Here is a 24772-nt window from a genome sequence, read left to right on the forward strand (position 1 = left end):
CTTGTTTTGTATAAATTGTTTAAGTATATTTATAATTAGAATTAAATTGTTTATTGGTTTATTTTATTTATCGTTTGCTTGCCTACGTTTCATTATCCCCCTACCACCCTTAGCATTAAGTTCTCTTTTTTGTGACTTTTTCTCTGTTTTTTTCGTATTACAAAAATTGTGTTTTCTTTTTTTGCCTTAAGTACTAGAAACATTAGTTTTGGTTTATCTTTTCCCCTGTTCCAAGATTTTGTTGTTTAGTTAATTTTTTTTAATTTTAAGAAACAGTCTTTTACTATGAACTCTAAACTGTTGACGGTTGTTCTCTGCTCGCTACAAAAAATTACTCAAAGTATAAAGACTCCCAGAAGGGCAAAAGGCGAAAAAGCATAAGCTGGAAAAGCTGGAAAAGCTGTGGCGTACTGTTGTGGCTGTTCTGTTGCAAAACTACTTTCCTGGCTTGGCAATATCTGAAATAATGCATTTAGTTAGCAGATAAACTATCTATATACACACGGATCGGACAGATCGGCAGCAGCCAGTTGCAGCAGACAGTGCATCACAAGAAACTGTGCACAGGCAAAACAAAAAAAACTCAAAAAAAAAAAAAAGAAAACAAAACACAAAACTAAACAAAATTTAAAAATGAAATAAAACAATGTAAAATGTAAAACAATCAAATAAATTTGAACTAAAAGCTTAAATTAAATTAAAATTGATGTAAATATATAAACTATATATATTGTCGTTTTGTTTAATAGATGTGTGCGTGTCTGTGTATAAATTGCTAAAAGAATAATACAAACAAAATGTACTTTGTGCGTCCCTTAGCAGCACACCAAAAAAAAATGGAACAACCTTCCTTTTCTGTTATCCTCCGACCACGCCTACAAATACATTAATCTGTGTGTGTGTGTGTGTTGGTTTGTAAAACTACGCTTACATTTAAATTTAACTACAAAAATTTTAGTATATATTTTTTGGACTTGCAGTGATTTTTCCTTTTTTTTTCGTCACTCCTACTCTATTTTCCTTACGTTTTTCTTTTTTTTTTTTTTTGTTCAGCTGCCATCAAACTTTTAATTGGAATTTCTTTGTTATCTCATTTTTTATACAGAGTTTCGATTTATATTTCGATTTTATATCGAGTTTTCACCCTCTTTCTTTCTGTTTTTTGTTTGTTTGTTGTTTGTTGCTAAATTATCTAATGCTTTTGATGATGTTGTTCTTGTTGTTGTTGTTGTTGGCATGTTTAGAGTTTAGATAGAAGATTTGCATGATCGTAATAAAGAGTATTGACAAACCTAAGCACTTTCGATCGCTCCACTTAAGGCACGCAGCGGAGTTGCTTCGATCTTGTGCCATGCCCACATCGCCCACCTGCAAAGAGATTGAAAAGAAGCAAAAAAGAGAACATGGAAAATGGGTTTATGGCGAAAAAGATATGTATATATATATGTTTTAGATATAGTAAAGAGTGTTTATTATATATAAGTAGAAGAGCTTGGGGGAATCGTGCACTGAGTAGTAACTAAATTCATTCTCCAGAGTGGCCCAAACAGATCAGGAATCCAGGCTCAGATCAGGACTAGGTATGGTAAATACTTTAATTTCTGCGTATTTTCTGATTAAATATCTCTGAAATAAGTCTTAAATTCTCTTAAAGTTTGTCTGGTATTTTATTTTTATTTTTTGGTATAACTTTTCCCCCATTTTTGCTGTCTGATTCCTGCACTTGGACGAGTAGGAGCATTCCTAGTGCTACTCATAGTTGTGGTTCATTGCATGTTGCCGCACTGTCTGGCATTTTAAGTACTTATGTGTGTATCTGTGTGTGTATGTCTGCCTCATGGCTTCTGCCTCAGTGATGTCTGCTTGTGTGTGTTTATTTATGGGCTGCCCTTCCCAAAAATGTCTGTCCCCTAGTCTTTGATGTGCCTATTCCCCTCCCCGTGATTCTCGGCCCATTTGACGGTATCTAAGTTCACATGCAATGACGTCGCGTGCAGAAAGCGGCGCTAGAGAGCGGGACATAGGGTTTCAAAAAGTGTTTGTTATGCAAAAAAAGAAAAGTTTTTTGCTGCCAGTCCGAGCGGCAAGACATAAAAAACTAAGGTCACTGCACTCTTCCTTTATTACGGGCACAGGCACATCCTTTTTAACCCCAGTGTGCAGAAAAAAAAGAGAGAGAAACGCTTTTAGAGGCACAATAGGTGCCAAAAGGTTAAAAATGGTTGCCTGTCTCCCCTTCCGGTGCCTGGTGCCCAGTGCCAGAAGTGCAGCACCAGCAGCACCAGCACTTGAACGGTTGGTTCTCTAGTTCGTTCGTTCCTTTCGTTAACTCCAGAGGAAATATGTAAAAATTTGTGTATTTTATGCACCGCTGCCCCTGACACGAAGTCTTGGCCACGCTGGCGCTATGCCCAGTGCCGCAAAGGAAATTTCCCGGGAAAATGGTTGCCAAAAAATGGAATTAAGATGCAGCGAACACAGCACGAAGGATCTACTCGCAGAGCTGGGAGTATGCTAAGTATTTGCGAATTTATGGGACCTATTGAGAGAGTATTCTTGCGCAAATAATTTACCGCGTATTAATAACAAGAAAAGAGAAGAAAGTAAAAGAGAGGCATGCTGGCAAAATAAACTCAAACTCAAAATGAAACTCAAACGCTAAGGAGTAAAGCTACCTGCCACGCGCAGTTTGCAAAGCATTGGTTACAGTTGATAAGCGACTGCCCATATATCACAGATTATGTATCAAGAAAGCCACATGCAAGCACGCAATGTTGTGCCCCGATTCTGATGCGGATTGGGATCGCTACCCGACAAACCATCTACGAAGCACTGCAAAACCAAGAAATCAAAAAAGAAAACAAAAAGCGAGAAAAAAGGGAAAAACAAACAAAAATAAGTAATGGGCGTAAGGCAGTGGAAGCTCCCAATAAAGAAATAATTCTTACGGAAAAAACCCATCCATTCCCATACTTGGGTTACCTTTTCCTATAGGGGTCCTGTAGGACAAACAGAAGGACAACTCTTCAATGGAATATGTTAGTTTAGCAGCTCCTAAATTGTTACTTCTATGTGCTGCATAAATTTCCATGTTTACTACAGCTAAAATCTCATTAAAGCAACTGCAAATTCGACTCAGAGGAGCCTCCACTGTATGTACATATGTACAGCCTGATCGGAATGCAATCTACTTGTGCGTTGAGTGATTCATAGCCATGCATGCAGCCATGAGACACGAGTATTCACGCTCCAAGTTGCAATTACATCAACTTGCACTTGCAGTTGCCATCCTGCGGGCACCCCAAACCGACATCGAATGCAAGGATAACCATGGCCAAACCACTCACCTGCTGCATATTCCGCCATTGGCCGGTGACATCGTACTCGATGTCATTGTGTGCCATATCGTTGCCATATAAATTAAATTGATTCTGTTGGTTGACATTCGCCTGGTCCTCGGGCTGGGCGGGCGTCTCCGTGCCATAGAATATCATGTCCCATTGTGTGATTTGTGCTGCAAAAGTCATGGTAGAGAAATGCATTTAGTTATTGCCATAGACTCCAAATATAAAATGTGTAAAAAAAATATGTATACGAGAGGAAAATCTATACAAAATCAACAGCAAACAGCAAACATCAACTGAAAAATGAAAAATGTTTTACAATTTTATGATATATTGCAGAGATATTCGAGACTGCAATTTGCGGGTGCAAACTACTGAAGTGAAGGGGCCAATAAATCTGCCAATATACGAGTATATGGCAAAAATCAAGTGTCGAAGGCAAAATGCAGCTACAAAACAAACAATCAAAAAACGAGGAAGAGGTAAACCAAAAGCAAGAGCTGGAAAAATCATTTTTTGAAAGTTGCACTCTTGATTGATGCAAGCAACCGGCAAGTGCTGCCACTCAGTGGCTGTCAAACTATCGTTTTGACAAGAGCACCAACAAAAAAGAAAGGCTAAAACTGAAAAAGGGCAACGAAGGATGAAGGTATCTACCGAACAAAGAGATACTCTCAAAGGAAAAGAAAACCAAACTCGAAACCAAAAAGTATTGTCTACCATTTGGTCCATTGCTGCTCTTCCTGGCATTTCCCTGAGCGGACAAGGATGAGTCCTGGACTTCCACTTCGACGGGTGCCATAACCCCAGCGGCGGCCATCAGCAGCTGCTGCTTCTTGAGTATCTTCTGATCGGGCAGAAAGCTACTGCCGCCAGCGGGTAAGTCCGGCAGAAAGCTATTCCCCCCCTGCGGCAGTACGGGCAGCATCTGTGACGATGGCGGCGGCACCGATGGCGATTTCTTAGTGTTTCCCTGACGACTGTTTCCCCCCGTTGTGGGCTTGAACATATCCATCTCGAACTGCTTGCCCTGCTTCCGTGGTTGGTTGTTGTTGTTGTTTGCCTTGGCCTTGGGTGCACTGCTTTCGTAGGGTTCTAGTTCGGGGAATATCGCCTGTATCTTCTCGTACCGCTCAAAGAGTTTGGGTATACGCGAGTCGGTGTCCTGTCCCTTGACCTGTTTGGTTGCTTTGACAGGCAGGTTCTGCGAGGCGGCGGAGAAGTTGCGTCCCCCACTGCCACTGGAATTGATCTCCCCAACCACCTTGCGGCCCCTGTCCTCATACGAGGAGGACTTCTCTCCCGAATTGGCCTTGGGTCGTTGTGTCTGCACTCCATTCCTGTCCTGCTTGTTGGCCTTCCCTGCTGCTGCTGCTGCTGCTGTTGCTGTTGCTGCTGGGATATGCGATAGTATTTGTTTCTGTTGGTGGTGCTGCTGGCTGCAGTGGTGCTCTGTGTGGTCTGCTCCTTTCGGTTGCCTCCTGCATTGTTATTCTTGCCATTCCGCTCCTTGTTGCTGCCACTCTCCCCGCCTTTGGGCTTGTTTGCCTTGTTGTTCGACTTCTGATTATTATTCTGGCTGTTCCCTCTGCTGTTGTTGTTGTTGTTGTTGTTGTGATTGTTCTTTCCAAGAATCACACCATACGTGGCCGAGATCTGCTGATAGCCCTGCTTAATTGGTCCCGAATTCATCAAAGGATTGTTCGTCACAAAGCTGGACTTATTCGGCGTTGATTTCCCACCCAGCGGCAGCTTTGCCCCACTCGATGGCGGGTTGCCAAAGTTATTCGGCGATATCCGTGGGTACTGCGGTGAGTAGATCTGATGGAGATTGCTGGTGGTGCCACTGCTGCTGCTGGTGTTGGGCGTGGTGGCCTCTGCGCTATTTGGACGCGGCACCGAAATGGGATCATTGGGATCGATGGTCAGTGTGGTGCCGTAGAAGATCAGAGACCACTCTCTGAGCAGAGCATGGCCTGTGGGATGTGTGCGATGTTGGTGCAAGGGAATGAGTTCCACAAAAGCCGCGCAGCATGTAAAATGTTTCGTTGTTAAGCATAAATGTCTAATAAAAGGACACACCACACACACACTCTGTTCCTTCTGTACATACCCATATAGCGACCCTCATTGTGTATCTCCAGCTGCCAGTTGCCACGCGGAGATTCGCCCCAGGTGTGCACCGACATGAAGGGCCACTGATTGAAGCCACTGCGGGAGTTGTCATGGACACTGGAGAGATGGACGGAAAGTCGAACATTAGTAGAGGGCCAACAGATTTTTGCCACACAAAGGGAAACCCTTACCGTGGCGTTAGCAACGTCACACTGGTGTTGGCTGGCGACCGCAAATACAGCTGGATGTCGCCTCTTCGCTGGGATGTAAGCGTAATCTTCGCCTGGACATGCTCCAAGTAGTTCACAGAGCGGCAGTGTTCGACAGTCAGCTGGAGAGTGATGTGTGTGCGTGGTGGAATGACCCTAAACGAGGAAAATAATCTCATATTTAATACACCAAAGAGAGGGAGAGAGACTCCTGCAATTTCGCGTCACTTACTTGTCCACATGTGGGGCATTGATTTCGCAGCGTTGCTGCTCGGGCACTGTTTTCCAGGCGCGTGCAACGCGCACCATCTCGGCGGCATCCATTAGGCCATAGCCGAAGGAGTGGCTGACCCTGCGGCCAACGCCATTGCGCGACCAGTTGGGGTCCTTGAGGTTCGCCGGCTTTGCGGTGCGCACCACAATGTGCTGAAGGTCGCGCCACGTGAGGTTCTGGTTTGATTGCAACACCAATGCGGCAATGCCGGCGGCGAGCGGGGCCGATGCGGAGGTGCCCGTGTGCGAGACGGTGCACGAGTGATGCAAGTCTGTGGTGACCACCTGCTTCTCGCCCTGCCCGCCGCTGCTGTAGGTGGTGGCCAGGGTGGAGCTGCACTTCTCCGAGTACCACGGCACGTGGCCCTCCTCGGTGGCACTCGAGATGGACAGCGTCCAAATGGAGTTCGTGTAGCCATCGCAGTTGCAGTTGTCCTGCTCCCGGCCACCGTTGCCCGAGGCCCAAATGAAGATGCTGCCCTTGCCGCCACGGCCCTTGGTGGTGCCCTCGATGAAGGCGCGCGAGGCCAGTTCGCCGGGTCCGTCGACCGTCTTGCCATCGTCGTCCGGTCCCCACGAGGCGCTGTAGATGTCAATGTGCTGCGGATTGAGCGAGAGCGAACGCGCCTCCACAGCATCGGTCACATCACCGTCCAGCATCCGCACCCCGCCCACACTTGCCCCATACGCAATGCCCACCGCACAAAACGAGTTGTTCGCCGTGGCAGCCACCTCGCCCGCACATCTGGTGCCATGCCGATTCGAGTCCGTCATGTCGTAGTGCGGCATCGGATCATCGTCGTGGCTGTTCACATCATACGAGGCTTTGCGATCCTTTAGGGAATACAGAAAGTTCGAATTGGTTTCCATTTATGGATGGTTTGCGGTTCACTCACATAATTCTCTTCGATGTCTGGATGATCCGATTCGAGGCCATCGTCTAGAATGGTGACAACCACACCCTTGCCGGTTATTCCCTGCTTCCAGGCGGGTATCACGTTCATGTCGAGGCCACCACCGCGATTCTAACAATAGAGAAAAAGTCATTAGTTTTGCTGTTTGCTTGAAACTTTTTGATCTCTTACCAAGTACCACATTTGCGGCCATTTGGCGTCGTCAAAGGGCATGGCATCCACCTGTGACATGGCACGCGATGAGGTCCTGGAGGGTCGCATCCTTATAAAATCACGCTTGGCGCGGGACTTGGCTCTTTGCTGTTTGGCCCAGTGCACGCGCTCATCGTCATCGAGGCGCGTCTGGTGATGTGTGGCAGGTGAGAGGGAACGCTTCGAGACCTTGTGATGTGCAAAGTGATAATGATCCTCGAAGATCTGTCAAGAGAAAACAAACGAGCGGGAAATTGTATTAGAAATTGGATTTAAAATAATAAAACAGAGTAACATTTTGCACAAACTTCATTAAAACTTAAGGAAATTGAATTCTTTATTCATTTATCTGTTAAATAAAGTAAAAAAGTTTTCCAAAGTTTTCTGCTTTTAAAGATCTCAACATGGAACCCTTTCGTCGTTTGGCTCACAGTCTCTTTACACCCAAAGAAATTACACGCTTTCTGGCCATGAAGGAACGCTTGAGTCAGAGGTTCTTCAATATAAAAAATCTAAAGCCATATTTTGGCACACAATTTCTGGGCAAGTCACGTTTCTTCTCAGTGAATAAAGACAGTAAGTGGTAAACCCTACCGAAAGTCGAATAAACTCTGTAGAAATTACCCACAGCTAAAGCAGAAGAATGCACCAAACCCCAGAGTGAGGATAATTTTGGTTACAAGCCAGGGCCCAACTACGAGCCACGCGACACACACCACTGGTATCCGGATCCGGAGTTTCTCAAGGAATCTGCCAGCGTGGTCATGTATCCCACCGGGGATCAGTGGCAGCAGCGTCCCAGCGCCACGGGTAAGAAGTCACCGCCAGTGGATCGCACATTTCGCACAAAATTCATCAACTTTGGGCCCGCCCATCCGGCGGCCCATGGCGTGCTGCGTATGATCCTGGAGCTGGACAACGAGACTGTGCTCTCGGCGGATCCACACATTGGACTGCTGCATCGCGGCACCGAGAAGTTGATCGAGTACAAGACTTATTTGCAGGCTTTGCCGTACTTTGATCGCTTGGACTATGTCTCCTGCATGGCCAACGAACAGGCCTACGCCCTGGCAGTGGAGAAACTCCTGAACATCGAAGTGCCACGTCGTGCGCGATTCATTCGCACAATGTTCGCGGAGATAATGCGTCTGACCAATCACACAATGGCCATATCCTCTTCTATCTTGGATTGTGGTGGTATTACACCACTCTTCTGGCTGTTCGAGGAACGCGAAAAGCTCTACGAGTTCTCGGAACGTGCCTCCGGTGCCCGGTTGCATGCCGCTTACATTCGTCCGGGTGGTGTGGCCTGCGACATCCCTTTGGGCTTCTGCGAGGATCTCTATAACTTCATCAATCAATTCAGCGATCGTCTGGACGAGGTGGAGGATCTTATCACAGATAATCGCATCTGGCGCATGCGCAACATCGGCATTGGACGCATCACAGCGCATGATGCCCTCAATTATGGCTGCACGGGCCCTGTACTCCGGGCCTGTGGTATCAAGTGGGATCTGCGCAAGCAGCAGCCCTACGATGCCTACGACGAGGTGGACTTTAATGTCGTTGTGGGCTCCAATGGCGACTGCTACGATCGCTATCTCGTCCGCATGCGTGAGATGCGTGAGTCGCTGGACATCATCCTGCAGTGCATCGAGTGCATGCCCCCGGGCGAGATCAAGGTGGATGATCGCAAAATCACACCACCGCAGCGTGTTAACATGAAAACAGGAATGGAGGATCTCATCCACCATTTCAAGCACTTTTCCCAGGGCATTTTCGTGCCGCCCGGGCAAACATACACCGCCGTGGAGTCGCCCAAGGGCGAGTTCGGTGTCTATCTGGTGTCCGATGGCTCTACACGACCCTATCGCTGCAAGATACGTCCAGCATCTTATGCCCATCTGGCACTGATGGCCAAACTGGCGCCCACTCATCTGCTGGCCGATGTGGTGGCCATTATTGGTTCCCTCGATATAGTCTTTGGCGAGATAGATCGCTAATAGCAACACTAAAATTTAATTACCACACAAAACTACATCGACTCTGTGCGTGTCATTCCAATTAAAATTTTCATATTTATTTGAACAAATTTAACTGATTTACTGACGCCACTTGCTCTCCCCCTCTCTTCCGCTGTGCCACATGTTTGGCCAAAAATTGTTTGTACATTTTGTTAATTGAATTTCATTGTTTCCAGGAAATTCTTTGGCAAATTGTAATTTAAAGGCTGCACACGCAAAAGGCCAGAAACATTTTGTAATTACAATAACCATTATGCTGACAGCATTAGTTATGTATGGCCATCCCATAGAATTTAAATCTTGTTGCCGGGCCAAGGATTCTCCAATTTTAATGGTTATCCTTTGGCATACATTCTATGGCTGCATGTTGCCTGCTTCCTCTCGCACATTGTACATACTGTACATACATACATAGTAAATAGTTTGGGAAACTGCTTAAAAATTCCATGCACTTGTCGGCAGCAGGCAGCAGACTGAAAGGCAGAAGGCAGGAGGAGGAGTACTCTTATCTGTGGTGTTGACAGTCGAAAATTGGAGACCTTTCACTGCCAAAAACTTGCACATGACTGCTGCTTAATTGCAAGTGTATTGCTACTCTCTGGACATAAACAGGGGCCCATGGTAATACAAAGGACTCCATACATACGCAAAAATGAACGCATCATTAAGCGCTTTGCAAACATCATTCGAGATTCGGGGACTACAGGCACATGGCGGGACATGTGCAAGAGAAGGTAGGCCAGAAGGGAGATGAGTGTATGAAACAAAGAAGGAACTCAATCGCAAAAACTAAATACATGTCCTGTGCGTGACGCTCTTCATTGCTGATCGACACATTAAGCGGGCCAACTGCAGCACTTATCCTCGTTCAGGAAGGTAGAAAAAACCCAGAGTATCAATATTTGGAGAGTGTAACTGCCTCACCTTTCCCCTCTAACATACCTTGGAGAGAGTAGTCCCGTGTGCCAGTGGGTCTTCAGGTAAACGCATAAAAGTATGCAACATACAATTTATTTATGCCTGCCCCCGCCACAACAGCAACAGCAGCAGGATGTCGCCGTCGATTTGGCAACACCGGAAGCGGCTCTCCCTCTTCTCATTTCCTCTCTATCTTTCTGTGTGTGTGTGTGTCTGTGTGTTTGGCATGTGTTTGTCATGAATAGGATGCGACTCGAGCGTAGCGGAGTCATACGTGTTGACACCAGCCTCCCCATGCACTATGGGGCATTTGACCACTTTTCCTGGCCGAAACTCATTTGTCAAAAGTCAAAAAAGTAATATTTTTTTAACGGATATTCATAGGGATAACATCAGTCCGTAATGTTACATACCCAGAAAATTAACAGTGCGCACCACTGTTAAGATAACAGCTGTTAAAGTCAGCTGTTTGCTACGAACAATATAAAGTTATCGGAAAACTGATTTTTTTTATGAAGTTTAAAGTGCAAAAATTGCTAAATTTACCAATTTAAGTAAATTTTTACAACATTCTTGATTCAGACAGGTATTAAAAGTTGTTTGTGAGTTTGAAATTAAAAAAATTAACCTCATAATATGTTTAATGGCTAGTTTTTTAACAAGTCCATATTTATGACGAAAATTTGTCTTTGAATAGACTTACAAAGTGTTCGGTTCCCGCCGGAAGCAATAAACTGCATAGATATTGTAGAGTTTTTAATTCTTAATCCAATTTATGTTACTTTTTCTTGCGCTTTTCTGCGTCTTCGGAGATATTTAAGTTTTCGTTACATAACCTAAAGTTTGGAAATTCGGAGTTGCTTGCAATGTTAAACTCAGTGAAGAAGAAAGATGTGGAAGAAGATGTCGATTTGCATTGCATTTAAGTGGTAATACCTGTCACTAGCTTTGAGACCGATAAGGGATATTTGTAGACCCTTTGAAGAACTTTTTTTCACGGTTTGTCGATTAAATTGAACAATTCCACGGAAAAATTGAAACAAATCGTAAAAAACTGTGCAGATTGGATCCATTCGTGCTCAATCGTGCAATTATAATAACGTTGAGACATTTCCAGTATATCTGCACTGACGTGCAGTGCTATTGTGTCCAACATTCAACAAATTAAAGAAAAAGAAGCTGCTTGCCGTATACAAGGAAGTCAATGTAAAAATCCGATTATCTTCTACTTTAAAATTTTTAAAAATCCGGGCACAACTTTTTTAGTTTAATATGGCATTGCTTTACATATTCCCATCATTATTTGTTTAATTCAATTTAAAAATAAAATAAAAATTCGATTTTACCCTGAAGAAAAGGCGGTGCCACGCCCATTTTTTCAACATACCTTCCTTTCACTATTATAAACTCATATCAAAAAACTAAATCAAAAAATAATGTTTCGTTTGGAAGTTATTAATTAATGCCACAAAAAGTGGTCAAATGCCCCATAGTGCCATGGTTGGGCCGCCTGCCACTACCCATCCCTCCCAACATTCATGCCACGCGGCTGGGCAACTACTAAAATTTTAATTGCTGCCACTCCTCTCAACCTTTCACTCTCTTTGCATCATTCCAGCTCTCTCTCTCTCTCTCTCTCTGCCTCTCTTTCTATGCCGCTAACATCCGCTTTACCTCTGCCTCTTTCTCTCCCCTCCTCTCTCTGTCTCTCCCTGCAGCTTCCTGTCTCCAACTGCTCCCCTGCGTACGTACGTGTGGCTCCCCTCTCAGTCCACAAAGCTCGTTTAGTTTTTATGCTGCTCGTGGAGTGCCTCATCCGGTAGGGATCCCTCTTCCTCCCTTCTCCCACTACAACTCTCTCTCTCTCTCTCTCTCTCTATCAAGTTTATTAATTTATGCAGCACACACACACAGATACGCAGACACTTGAATAGATTTGTTTACTTTCCGCCTGCTGCCATGCATATGCGATTTTTGTCCAACATTTTAATTGAGTTTGGTGGAAAAAGTTAAATTAATACCCCGCTCTCTTGCACTCTCGCTCGCTCCCTCGAACTCTTGCTCTCTTCCAACAGACAGGCCGACACACACGCAGTGGGGAAAGCACCCTAAGGGTATCATCATAAAACGGGAAACAGAAGGGTCTGTCTATGACAGGCGAGGCCATGGATACTCTTCTGGAACTATAGTAGTGGAAACGATGGGCATGCGTAATCGAAGTCACAGTTACCCTTTAAATAATGATCAAACATTGGGGATATATCTGTAGAAATATAAATATGTATGAAACAAAATTGATCCTAAAAAATATTCAATGAATTATGTAATTCGAACAGAAAAGATCCCATTTATTTCATTTCTTTTTTTATTACTTTCAGCTATAAAACTTGTATGAAAACTTTTATTGTAATGAAGAATACGACTGCATTAATAACTCCCCTTTTCGCTTAGAATCATTCCCAGGTTATATTTCATAATATCCTCCATTAGAGGGTATCAAAAACGTTAAGCTTTCACGTGTGGTTTGGACTGGCCATGGGCTTAGTTTTAATTGTTTTGTTGCGGTTTCAATTAAAATTGACTTATGGAACGACACTCTCCTGCTGCTCTTAAGGCTCCTGCCGCCGCCTGCTGCTCCTGCCTCCAATCAAATTTAAGTGCCACAGCATTGCACGTAGATAAATTAATGGCAAGTGTGGGAAATAGAGAGGAGAGCTCCTAGTTTTATGCGACAGAATATTAACTTTTACAAGCCATTGGCTTGCTGGCTCGCTCGCTCAGTGGAGACTCATCAAAGTAAATGAGTGACATAGAAAGCATATGGTTTATTCCCCAACGAAGAGGACACTCCTGTATAGAGGACTCGCCTGATTACATTTTCTAATACCCAAAGTTGTTTATTGAATTCTCCCTCGCATGCTCTCCATTGTATTCTGCTTTTATCCGCAGCAAACCGCAGGAGCTAGCTAATTTTCTACTGCATTTGTCACCGACAACAGACGATGGACGATGGATGGAGATGGAAAGCAATAAAACCACGAAGCAAACAAATAGAGAGAGACCGAGGGAGAGCGAGAAGGGAGAAAAGAAGGGGAGCTCTATGCTGGTGTGAAAGAGCGAGCTCAAACCAGTGCGAAAGAGAGGGTGAGCGTGGGGAGCTAGAGAGCGACATGTTAAGCTGTGAATAATGCCCTCTCTTCCACCATGGGGTAGCTTTTAAAATTGTCAACAATTTAATTAATCAACTCGTGGATGCAGCCAACGGATGGTGGCGTCTCTGATAAATGGCTAAAAGAGGGGGCGACATCGGGGAAGGATTAGTTGGGCACCCTTGGAACCCATGTGGCAGTGACTTGAATGCGGTTTACTCATATAATATAAAAAGGGAAATAAGCCCCGCGCTCAATTGCCAATGAAAATGGTTAATCTTTAAACACCGCAAATGAAGGGAGTGCAGAACCCATCGCCCCGGGCAGGAGGATCCTCCAGGTGGCAGCCAGACAGGAAGCAACGACGACGACCCTACTCGTCGTACATAAATATGTGCACCATTTAATTAGCTGCTAATTAATTTAGCCCCCACTCAGGGGAAAGCGTTTTCCGCCCCGTCTCTCAAGCTGCTGTTAGGGGAAATGCAGTTTGGATTTTCAATTAAGTGGGCGGATGGGAAGTCGCTGGAAAAGAGGTACAAGTACTCCTTCTCGTACTTGCACGATGATTCCTTGGCTACCAAAAAGGAAAATATTACACACTGTTAACGCCTGTGACAGGTGCAGGTGAGAGGCCTCGCTCTCTCTCGGGGCGCCCCCCAAGTGAATGCCGTGAAAGCGCACAGAGGCTATGGGAAAGCTGTAAACTGTCACACAGGAAAAGCTGTGTGTGAAAAAGGTGTCAACAGCAGCGAAAGGCGACAGCGGGAAGTACCAAGCTCCCCACAGGCACTCCCTCCCCACTGCCAGTCTCCAAACGGGTTAAAAATAATAAAAATAATTTAACAGTCATAAAAAATATGCTGGTGCATTGTGAAGCGAGTATTTAAAGATTTAATGGCAGGGAATTACTTGTATATTGATTCTATTATTTTCCATATTTTCTTTGTGGATTTCGGTGGCATTTTCATATTGGATAAATCTCTGTAAGCGTTTTTTTTTCAGACAGAAGTGCACAATCGACCGATGAGCACTGCTGTAAGTTGCGCGAAATGTGCGTAAATATAACGAAAACGGTAAAGTCTCATTATTTGTGCCATCCATCACTTTACTCCAGGGAATATTCTCCCGCTTTTGGCACTGTTTTAACATACGATCCCTTAACATATTCCAAAGTACTTCCACTTCTGATCCCCAGAGCACTGCCGGAGGAGAGAGACCACTCTTTGGGAGTACCCACACCCAACGCAGTTGGACTTTGCTCCACAGTGTTGTCCAATCATTTGTCGAGGAGACCACCCAGTGCTGCCATTTGCATATGTATATTGGATTCCTGTGTGTGTGTGTGTTGCGTGGCCCTTTTTCGCTTGTTTCTGCTTCTGTTTCCCTCATCAGCACAACGATGCCATAAAAATGAAAATGTTTTCCTGGTTTTTCTTTACCTTTTTTTAAGTTTTCTCTCTGCTCGGCTTTTGTTGAAATATTTATAGAAAATGGCGACAATTTGTGCCAAACAACAATTGAGAGCGGAACGGGTGTAAAGGTACATTTACAGGGCTAAAAGACCAACCAAAGGTTATGCTCATTCGAGGCCACACACGCACTTTGCATTGCATATTTATGGATTCGTTCTTTTGCATATTTTTCATTTGGTTAAACATTTCCATCCATAGGTTAAAGTCCCATCATGTAGCCTGTAACCCGGGGCTACTTTTATGGCAGGATAAACAAAACTGTTTTCCCCCTGCTTTCCGCAAAGGTGCAGCCTGAGGGTGAAAATCCTACCCTCAGCGAAGAAGGAAATGTAAATCTCTTAGACATCCAAAATACATAATTGTTTCCATGGGAGAGCTAGAGATTGAGACGACGACCATCAACCATGACTGTGGGGCGGTGGTCGACCTTTTTCTGGTCTTCCAATCAGGTAAAAGGCCCACAACCCTGCAAAAACTGTCCCCCGAGGGTGGCACAGCACCGAGAAAATTTAATAAACCCAGAGGATCAGCTGTTGTAAATTTGTGACCTTTTCGAGAGCCCTGCTCGGCACGAGTACTTCTCTCCCTGATTTTATGGCAATTGGGGGAGCAATACCCACATATCTCTTTTTTGCAAATCTTCATCTTGCGAGGGTTGCTGCTAGACCAAAGCCGAAGGATAAGAGTGACTGCACTTAGGACATACCCCAAAGGAGTCGGAGAACAAACAAGCGTGTCCTCTGGACTCTGCAAATATCCTTTCCTAATGGATATGGTGTGGATAGATGCGAGGATATGGAGGATGAAGATGATGATGAAGATGATGCGATAGTTTCGGATTTCAATAAGAATTCATTCAGATTTGGATGTCTCTTGGAGCGTTTTAGAGTGACTGATTGCAATACAGTTTTAAGTATACTGAATGTTCCACAATTCGACAGCCACTCGGTTAGCTTCAGACCTTCAACAGTTCTTTCACCTCAGTTTTACAGTCACGTAGAAGACTGCAGTTTTCTAGCAGCTGCACATTTAAACTGTGTGCTTAACTTTTAATTTTATTTACAGTTTTACGAAGACTGCCTTCATCACAGTTTGGGAGTATCTGATGGTAAATTAATTATACAAAATATATTGGCAATTGACAATTTACATTGGGAATTGCAGCTCCCTTTCAGCTCGTCTTCAGTTTTAGACGAACTGCTTTATTTACAGTTTGGGGACACTGCATGTTTAAAATGCTTTCAATTTTCAGCTGCTGTATTTGTTATTAATTTTTATACTTATTGATTTACCTCCGTTTACCGCCCCCTCATTAACGATTCATTTGCTGATGTGAAAATTCTTTTAAATGAATGCGATAAATTGGATTTTTTCTCCACATATTATTGTTGGAAATTAATTGTAAAAAAACTTCACGCCCCTCCCACACCGACCCGAGTAATTTGATATTAAAATATGCAGCAAAGCGTGCGGCATGCGTGTGGCTGTGAAATATAAATGACATTGACAGCAGGAGAGAAAACCAAACGACAGCAGCGGACAGGACAGGCGACAGGAACAAATGTGTTTTCATATTAATTGATGTCCATTGAATTGGTTCACGTATGAAATGTTACTCTCGCATTTAATGGCCCAACCCATGTGGAGTACTGACAATACATCTACGAGCATTGTCCATTTAAATGATGGCCTTTGGAAAATTAATATTCCAAATGAATTGATAATTTCCCAACCATTTCCCATTTGCAACAGAATGCAAATGCACGCCGACAGTGAATGAGATTTGACTCACAAATGGGTTTGGGGAATGTTTACCCACAAAAAAAAAGAGTAAAGAGAACCAGAAGCTACTCTGTCATTCGAGCAAACAAACGACAGTGGCGAGCAGTCAGTTCTGCTGTCTCGACCAAAATATACATCTGTAATATATGGCAAGTGCAGCATTTGATGAATCACTTGCCGCAGAGAATGCCGTCAAAAGAGTACACAAAAAAACTCGCTCCATTTATAAAGCCAATTCTTTATTTTGTGGGAAATTCAGCGACGAATAAACTGGAGCTACATTTGCATTGCCAGAGAGGAGAAAGAGAGAGGGAGAGGGAGCAGCCACGTGAGCCAACAAAATAAAAGGCCGCCTTGGCCATTTTCCAGTCTTCCAGTCCTGCAGTCCTTCTGCACCTGCATGCTACCTTCGTTGTCCTTTAGCAAACATTCAGAACATACAGAGGAGCAGAGGACACAGTCACAGCAAACGGAATTTATTGGCTTTTGGACTATCAACCAATTTTTTTTCCGGTGGCTGGAAAATGTCAGTAAAAGCGAGTGGAAATGGCAGGCAATGTTTGCATTTGAGAGGAACAAGATCGAATCCAGTCCGAGAACTGCATTCCTTTGCGATGGTAAGCAAAGCCATCAAAATAATGCACCACAGTCCAGTGGACAGAAAGGGGAAGGGACTGGCGCTCATCGGAATCGATCAATCATGAAAATATCTCATCTCCTTCCAAACGATGAGCACTTAAAGGAGGTGCATTATAATTGCTGGGAGATGGGTGGTTGGGGCACACGGGATATGCTCATTAGCCGCAAGAATGTTGCACTTCCACCGCATTCACTTCACTCCTTCTGGTAGTGGCAGGATCCAACGAAATTTCCAAATATTTTTGCATTTCAATTGCCGGCATCAGGCCATGGAGCACGGAATGAGAGCGAAAAGGGATTGGAGATTGGGGGGGATTGTGGCGATTGAGGATTGAGGATGAATGAGTGAGGAAATGCATTCGCATTGCCTTTTACCCCGAAAATTGATTGCACTTGTTGTCTGGCTGTTTCGGATTCGGGGCTCCTGACCCTTGTGCATCGACTCTGGGATGTTGATGATGACCCCATTTGCTTGAGTAATGATGCCACTTCGCCTCCTTCTGCTCCCTCTTGCTTCTGCTTCTGCTTCTGCTCCTCCTGCTGCATCGAACGACGCCTCCAACTCCCATCAGTCCTGCTCGTTTTACGCTTCTTGCAACTTCCAACAAATCGATTTAGTGCAAGCTGTGACCTGCCCCTTAAACCCCTTAAGCCCGCATCTGTTGCCAAATATCCCACATCTCCGCTTACTGCCTTTAGTTTTGTAATGAAATGCGAAATTTGCTGCCGTTTGTCGTCGGTTTTTCTTTTGTCTTTCTCTTTGGGAAATCAAATTGATTCGTTAGGTTGGCAATCTGTCGCTTGTTAGGGGCACAAATTGATTGAAATTAGGTTTTCCCCTATCTCTGCCACTCTGCCACTCCCTCCTTCACTGTGTCTGTCTGTGCTCATGTTACTCTCTTGTGTTTGTTTTTTGTTTTTGGAAGATTTAGAGCCTTGGTAATTGGTTTAGATTCCATTTCTCTCTCTGCAGTTTATACTCATTAAAGGAATACTCTGAAAAGCAATGCATTGTGGCCTCTCTTACACACACACACACACATTCTGGAAATTCCATATGGGATGGAGGCATTCAAGACATGCTGCATAGTTCTGGGCAGGCGGCAGAGTGCTTTTATTGCACCTCAATGTCTGAGGAATTCCTATGGCCTGACAGGTGTGTTGGCAAAATATGGGAGAAAACGAGCTGAACGGTAGATGAAAAGTAGAAGAAAGGCGGAAAGTGAAAAGTACCAGAGAATAAAGGCAGGCGGAAGGCAGAAGAAAGTCAGGTGAAGACAACCACTCACCGGAAAAAAGAAAAAATTACAACGAGAATATGAATGAAATACTGGAAATAAAATAGCTCCTCAGAAATACCGGTGCAAGAATTTTAGCAAATAATTTCCGCAGCAGAAAAATGCGTTCCACCTCCAGCGACCTGCTGCAGCGGAAGGCAACCCCCTTTTCCCCATCAATATTTTATCTACAGAATTTCCTCATCCTGTCTTTGATTGAACTTAAATGCACTTCCCCGCAACCCCCTCAACCAGCTGCAAAACTCTCTCAACGACTAATCCAACACGTTTCTGGCTCTCTGGCTTCGGCAACTATTTTTATGGTGGCGCCCTGCCCCGCCCCACACCGACCCATTGGCTGACACAAATTGACTCCGACAGCCGGAAAAACAACATCAGGTGCACGCAAGATGGCGTCATGCAGGCAGGATATATGTCTGTACATATTTTTTCTATATATACATATAGATATTGTACCTGTAGTACAATAACAATAATCATAAATACAGGATGTGTGTGGGGCACCTACCCTGTGCAAGGGTTACCCCCATAAAACACAAGTGTGGGAGGTTGTCCGCCTCCAGCCTTTGGCACTTTACGAGTCATCGTCGTCTGAGTTGGCTTTTGCCTCAATAGAATTTTATATGTGTAGTTCTGGTTTTATTTCTAGGAATTTATGGAAATACTAATGGGGTCTCAAGGACTGCAAGAGATTTCCAAAGAGCTGAAAGAGAACTTGGATAAGTTTTTCTACCCTAAAAGGAAGATCAAAGGTGGAACAGAAATATGAGTGGAAAAGAGTAACCCAAAGACTGCTTTATATGAAAAATGTTTTCTAAAATTTAAATTATAAATTTTCACACTTTTCGCTTTGTCTATTATTCGCACTAAAATCAATTCACGCTTCAATGAACTTTTGGCAAATTTTGCAATAGTTTTTGGCAGCCAGAACAATTTTAAAACGCTTAAAAATGAATTCAAAAGCAAAAATTTGCATAAAATCTTTTTGGCAAGTTTTTCGTGTTTCCGGTGAGCAGACGGTGGGAGGGAGGGAGGAAGGTAGGATTGCAAAAGCTCGTCAGAAGTTAAATTACTTAAAACTTATGCAGGGGGAGGAGGTAGAGAAGCAGCAGGGGAAATAATGTAATTGTTGGGAGAAGCTAAAAAAGTTTTTAAACAAAAGACTGCCAGGGCAAACAATTAATGATGAAAGAGCGAGAAGGGTGAGAGGGATGGTGGGGTGTGGATGTGCAGGATGTACAAAAAAAATATCCACTCAAGTGCTTTATAGTTCCTGGTTTAACCCTCGCATTCTTTCATGTGCATTTTCCTCGATTCAATCTGCAATGATTGAAAAACTTTTACCCTGATAGGAAATCGCAAGTAACTCTATAACAAATTATACGAATAGCGGCAGCAGTTGCGCCTGCAACAAAGGGGTGGCAGCGCCAGCAGATTGCAATTCATTCCACGTGCCCCGTGGCTCCGTGGCCCCGTGGCACATTGAAATGAAACCATTAGAGTGCAAATGTTGCAAATGTGAAACGAATTCACGAGAGAAATGAATCGAGGAATCTCTATTTCAGTGATCCCCCCGCCACCCCGAGGGGAAAATGGCAAAAATTATTATTGAAATGCATTAATCAAAATTCGTTGAGGTGATTTTTGCCTTCACATCTTATTTTCTGGGGGTTGCTCGTTTTTCCAATAAAGGAAAATACAAATTTGTTTTTCCAGCGAGCAGCAGAGGGGTGGGTGTTGAGGTTTCAATTTGCTTTTCAGTGGGGGTGGGTGTGCTGTGGCAGGGAAAGAAATCGGAGCACCCAAGGGGAGATCAAATATTGCCGCTGGGGAATCAAATTTTTCGAGAGGTGTTCTCGCTTGCTGTGTGCTGGGCAATCATAATTTATAGATAAAGCGAAAAGGTCATTATTTTTTGGGTAGAAACTAATTAAAATATCGCCCAACACCCACACAAGCACACACACACTCTTTTGGTCTATAAATTTAAACAGTTATGATATTCAAATGGGGGCGGTAGTGTGGTGGCAGACCCTTCAGGGCAGACATCAGATATCGGAAGGGAAACAAAAGGAAAAGGTTTCTAGATTTATGTTGAAATAAAATACACACCATAAAAGCGAAAAGGAAATTTTCTGGCCGAAAGCGATAACGGAAATTAGGAAGCGCGCTCACACACAAACACACACACACACACACACGTATAGACATACATATAATGAACTAATACCGCGGCAAAGTTTTCCCTTTTTCACTTTTTTCTCGGCAGCGTCTAGACTTTGAAGGAGAGCTGGGGCTTGGGGCCTCGTTTAATTTCCTAAAATAATAAAAAATTCAAATGCCGGAAAAATCTATTTGAAAAAGTGCGAATAAAGCAGTGCCTGGCAGAGTACGAAAAGCAGTGCTGAAAAGAAGGGAACAATGCAGAGCACAAGTGTGGAAAAGAGGAAAAGCTCTGTGGATGGGTAGCTCTAGTGTTCACTGAGCAAAATAAGCGAATGTGAAGGATGAGGAAACTTTTCGCCACCAAGGATCAAGATGGATATTTATGTTGTCTTAAATAGACACAGACAAGAGGCACAATAGTGGAAAATTTTAGGGGAAAGAAAGGTCACAAAACATTGGAAAAACATGATAAAGAAAAGACCGAACATTTGAGTGAAGTTAAATACAGGAAAACTCAAAAGATGAAATAGACAGAACCCAAGATCTAAGAACAAAGGGAGAGGGGGGTATATGTTGCCACTGCTGCTGCGTGTGTGGCCACACAGTAATGAAAATGTGTAACTTAATGAAGCAAAAAATGGTGGAGGCCTTCCTCCTTCCGAAACAAGCACTTACACATTGTCAACACTGGAACAACAACAGCAAGAACACTCCGGAAACGCGTCACGTTAACGGCTTACCACGTCACCCCTGCCACCAGTCACCCCTTAACCCCTAACCGTCCCCCTCTGCAGTGCACTCACGGCAGCCCCAGTTTTGTGGAAACTAAAACAAGTTAAGCAGAAGGTGAATAGCAGGGGTAACCCCACGTCAAGTCAAGTGCCAAAAAAAAAGCAGAACACAAGCGGGGGAAACTCTTCGAGAACTGTGACTTAGGGCGAGAGGTTTAGGGTTTCGGCGGTGCGGAGGGCGACGTTTTGCACCAGCAGCAACAACAATTTGTTGCATACTTAGGAGACGCGACGCGACGCGAAGCGCGATGCGCGTTGCCAGTCTAAACAATCAGTGAAAGTTGTGCGTGACTCGAAGGAAAAGTAGGGGAACGGAAAGTGGGATGAGAGCTGAGTTTACCTTCGCTTCAATTTCTTTCCACTTCACTCACATCCTATCGTGCTCCCTGCATTGCCACACCCACAAAACAACATATAAAAGGCGACACAAGGCAGTTACCGATAGATGCTGTATGTGTGCATGTGTCTGTCTGTCTGTGTGATTGCAATTTACAGGTTGTGGCAGTTAATAGCCTGAAGACTAGCGACACTTGAAAACTTCGCAGTTGAAGTGTTTGGCCACTGCAATAGGAAAATAGTTGAACTATTTTAAAGCAATTGGCACTGCAGGGGGTTAAGCGTAAAGGCGCAAATAGATTGACCAAGAGATATTCGATTACACAGGTTTCATTGTGTACTTGGGTGACTTAAAAGAGCCTTTAAGCTCAAATACGCTAAGACAATATATGCCCACAGTATAGTCCACAGTGGTATGCGGTGCAGTATTAATCAGTATTCAAATTGATAATTTATTCGGAGTATTTACTGTCATTAACTGTGACATGTTCGATCCGTAAGCACAGCTAAGCACCACTCCATAGACCACACAACCGGACATCTCACAGTCTCCAGCCTTGCATTACCTAATACTTTCCTCAAATAATAATTGCCATAAAAACAAAAATGAATTTAAGCAGCTGAGCTGTAATCCCTGCAGGCCATCAAGGTGGAAAACGTTTCGAGTGAATGGAATTTAAATTGCTTTCTCGCATGGTTAAATTATTTGCAGTTTTCATGCACCATGAAGGCTATTCAGAATCGCAAACACTCATCTCATGTGCAGCAGAATTATCACTCACTTCCCTTCAGGATTCAGCTGGCAGCAGCTGGGAGCCAACGAGGCAGTCATCCATCCAATCCACTTCAGTCGGCTAAGTTCATTCACACACAATTGTCAGTCGTCACTCATATGGGTAAACGCGTTTCGTTTAGCCTCAAGGTAGTGGTTTCCTATGCCACCTGCAAGCCCATAAAAGCCCCCCCTATCCCCTGGCCCTCTGCAATGATATGTATGTGTATGCCACAGTTGTTGGGGCAAGGTGTGAAGTACGTGCGTTGTTTAATTCAAAACCGAAAAAGCTTCCCATCCAAGCGATTGCAATCGCCAGCCAAGCCGCTGTGGAAAGTATGCAGCAAGAAAATGCAATGCGCCACATTTTAACATGGTTTGAGGGGCATGCCGCACGCATGCACACCACACTAATGCACCACACACATACGCAGTGTATGGTATGCTCGAATTTTGTGTGCTGCATATTTTGTGGGGCTTGAAAACTGCTTCTGTTTTTAGTTTTTCTTGTTAGTGTTTGCTCTATGGCAATTTGCCAGGCGAAACGCCACAACGAAGCGGAAAAATAGAATGGGAAAATGGAAAACATAGCCACACACACACATAGATAGACAGTGTGTGTGTGTTTGTGGAAAACTAAGAGCCAAGAAAGAACGAACCTAATACCTGGCCTCCTACTCGTCTCCGCCTTTCCCTTCGGTCTCTTTTTTTGCCTTGAACGCATTTTTCACACATGTTAAGTGCATAGAAACGCTGCCTCCTGCTCCTGCCCCTTTGTTGTTCAATAAATAGCCTGCCAGAGTGCCTCTCCTCCTTGCCTCACTTGGTGTCCAGTCCTCCGTTCTCATCCTCATCGTCGTCTCATTTCCGTTGCTGCCTTTTCACCATAAAAATGTCCAAAAATGTTGCATACACTTTCTTCTCTCTTTCTCTGTGTGTGTTTTTGCCTCAAGTGTTGCCACAGTTTCATGCGCTTTTTACGCCCCTCGCTGTACAAAGTTGTGCCGTACCGTGCCGTGCCGTGTCTTTCTTTGCCTTTCAAAGGCATAATTTGACAGCAAATTGTTCAGTTTATGGCCAGAACACTAAATATTCTTTCAACTTTTCGGCTTCCATGCAAAATATCCATCCAGCACCTCATACAATGTGGTCCTGCTAACAGCAGCAGCAGCATCCTCTTCCACAACTACTGTTAGTCATTTGCTCTGGCTCCCGCCCTCTGTATTTCCACAGATACTCCACATGGAGCTTGCCACTCACCGAAAAATACAATTTTTTGCCTCATTATACCCGGTACTCGAAGAGTAAATAGGGTATATTGTATTTGTGCACACAACGGTTGTATGTAACGCACAGAAGGAAACGTTTCCGACCCCATAAAGTATATATATTCTTGATCAGCATCAATAGCCGAGTCGATTGAGCCATGTCTGTCTGTCCGTCTGTCCGTCTGTCCGTCTGTCCGTCCGTCCGTCTTGTTTGTCGGCTAGTTCTCAGAGACTATAAGAGCTAGAGCCACCAAATTTTGGCACCAGACTGCTGTATGCTCACACTGAAACCAGTGTATTTCAAAAATGAGCCCCGCCCCCTTCCGCCCCCGCAAAAGGGCAAAAACCTCCCAAATCTACAATTTTGAAGATAACAGAAAACTAAAAACGCCATTCCGTAGGGAATGACCTTATCTATCAGATCACCAAATTGGAATCCGATTGGATCATTATTATAGCCACAATGAAGAAATTAATTTGCAGTAGCCAAACCCACCCCGTCCCGCAGCATTCACACTCTGCTTCGCGCTGTTTATGGCCTGGCCCCTGACACGTCACTGCTTCTGCCTCTGCCGCTGCCTCTGCCCTGACTCTTCAGTGTGTGTTTCTAGGGGAGGGGGGCGAGCTAAAGGAGCGTGTTGGCGTGAGTAGTGTTGTTGATGTAGATGACAGATGAAGAAAAAATGTAAAATTGGACAAATAACCGCTAAAGTGCAGATGTAGTACTGAGTGCCGGGTATAAAAGTTGTGACGCGTAAGAAGCGTCTCACACGTCCCTTCTCGTTTTTATTTCAAAACTTGGCTTGAAATAATGCAACAAAGTTTTTTTGGGCCAGGATTAGGAGGGAAAGATACAGAGGGCTAGAGTCAGATCCCCTGCAGATGTAATGTCTAAATGAGTTTTCATCTTTTTTCCTTGCACATGAGTGGGAGGGAGGGGAAGGGGGATCAAAATCTCTTAATTCACACACAAATTTCAGTGGGACGACTTAAGCGGATTGTGTCCGAAAGCGTAGCAGCAGCAGCAGCAGCAACTTGCCAGCGAAAGCCACAGACAGACACACAGGCGGACAGAGAGCCATAAAGTTATTAGATTTGGAAACTTGG

The 24772-nt window shown here is 44.2% G+C and overlaps 2 protein-coding genes across 2 annotated transcripts in view; one reads left to right on the forward strand and one right to left on the reverse strand.

Moving 5' to 3' along the window:
• LOC117899225 (furin-like protease 1) overlaps positions 1-24772 on the reverse strand; it is a 151192-nt gene that overhangs the window by 3332 nt on the left and 123088 nt on the right. The window contains 9 exon segments of the mRNA XM_034809099.1: positions 1293-1368; positions 3348-3514; positions 4065-4704; positions 4707-5320; positions 5458-5576; positions 5651-5824; positions 5901-6775; positions 6838-6966; positions 7027-7272. Coding sequence (XP_034664990.1) covers positions 1293-1368; positions 3348-3514; positions 4065-4704; positions 4707-5320; positions 5458-5576; positions 5651-5824; positions 5901-6775; positions 6838-6966; positions 7027-7272 — 3040 coding nt within the window.
• LOC117899231 (NADH-quinone oxidoreductase subunit D) lies at positions 7429-9093 on the forward strand. The gene is made up of 2 exons (XM_034809104.1): positions 7429-7623; positions 7678-9093. Exons 1-2 carry the CDS (start codon positions 7452-7454, stop codon positions 9048-9050), a joined length of 1545 nt encoding a protein of 514 aa, XP_034664995.1. The 5' UTR covers positions 7429-7451; the 3' UTR covers positions 9051-9093.

The sequence above is a fragment of the Drosophila subobscura genome, chromosome O, assembly GCF_008121235.1.
Source record: "Drosophila subobscura isolate 14011-0131.10 chromosome O, UCBerk_Dsub_1.0, whole genome shotgun sequence".
Classification (NCBI taxonomy): Eukaryota; Metazoa; Arthropoda; class Insecta; order Diptera; family Drosophilidae; genus Drosophila; species Drosophila subobscura.

Coding starts and splice junctions, on each gene's coding strand:
- LOC117899231 (XM_034809104.1), top strand. CDS start 7,452: ATGGAACCCTTTCGTCGTTTGGCTCACAGTCTCTTTACACCCAAAGAA. Junction 7,624..7,677: donor CTTCTCAGTGAATAAAGACA/GTAAGTGGTAAA, acceptor AATTACCCACAG/CTAAAGCAGAAGAATGCACC.